This window comes from Bipolaris oryzae (genome assembly GCF_000523455.1).
Source record: "Bipolaris oryzae ATCC 44560 unplaced genomic scaffold scaffold_604, whole genome shotgun sequence".
Taxonomy (NCBI): Eukaryota; Fungi; Ascomycota; class Dothideomycetes; order Pleosporales; family Pleosporaceae; genus Bipolaris; species Bipolaris oryzae.
Genome location: NW_006911880.1, coordinates 1 through 1,091, shown reverse-complemented (window position 1 = coordinate 1,091; position 1,091 = coordinate 1). Strand labels below are relative to the sequence as shown.

The following is a 1,091-nucleotide window of genomic DNA, read 5'->3' as shown; positions in this document are numbered from 1 at the left end:
GAATTCAGATTGGTGGCAAAATCCATATCTTTTGTTGTGAAGTTTAGTACTGAGAATGAAGTGTCATTGTATACTGCACCGCGCCAGAAGTCATCAACCAGACCGTATTTTAGCCGTGGTATCGTCGTGCCGTTCACAACTTCAGTATTGGCGGAAAACACACCAGTCGGCACGCCTACTTCAAAAGATGGATAAACAACATGACCCGAGGTGTTGGCAAGAGGCTGGTAGATCTCACGCACCGTGTTGACTTGCGCAGCGCTCAAGCAGACTGACGAATTCAGCACGCCGATGCCGCAAGCAAGCATCGATGGGTCGAAATTATGGAGTGTCGGATTGTCGATGATCCCGTCTTTAACGCCATCCAGAGGGTCTAGCAAGGCGACCTGTGCAGTAACAATCGCTGCCCATTGCGCGGCAGAAACGTAGCTGGGTGACGCGAGGTCTGGCCAGCCAAGGCGTCGCGCAAGAAGACCTTTCGAAGCCACAATACGGAGCCAGTCCACGGCTACTGCTCCGATAAGAATGCCGTCGAAATCTTCTGGATACAGTATCGCCTCCTCGAAGCCCTGACGGCCACCAGTACTACAGCCCGAGTAGTAGTTGTAATCTGCTTTTCGGCCATAATAATGCTCGACCACTTGCTTGCCCGTCTCCGCTTCGACGTGAATCGCGCGATATCCAAAGTCATTAATATTCTCGGGCTTGTTGAGGAAGAAATCATGGCCAGACTGTCCGTCATGTCCTCCGTTCGTGCCAAAGGTAGCAAAGCCGAAACTTGCACCGTTCTGTAGATTGCCATAGTCGATGCAACCGCCGGTGCCGCCATTACCTGTCGCTAGGAACCGTCCATTCCACTTATCTGGTAGCCAGGCTTCGATACGATTGGTGCTGGATGCACTGGAACTGGCATTCACGATTACTCGGCACATATCTGTTGTCGCGGTAGCCAAATTATAGCTTGCCGCATTGGCACATGAGGGTACGAGGTCCGGGAGCGCAATTTGAGTGCCATTTGTGATATGTGTGGTGTTCAATACAGAGATCCCGGGAAGTAAATTGAGGGTTGTTGCTAATTGCTGGCAGCTATT

General features: G+C 51.3%; 1 protein-coding gene across 1 annotated transcript; it reads right to left on the bottom strand.

Annotated features, from left to right (window-relative positions):
- Positions 1-2: 2 nt before the first annotated feature.
- On the bottom strand, positions 3-1,091 carry COCMIDRAFT_52447 (uncharacterized protein; the record flags this gene model as incomplete). The annotated part of the gene is made up of 1 exon (XM_007695852.1): positions 3-1,091. A coding segment is annotated over one exon (1,089 nt), but the record flags the coding sequence as incomplete, so codon positions are not given.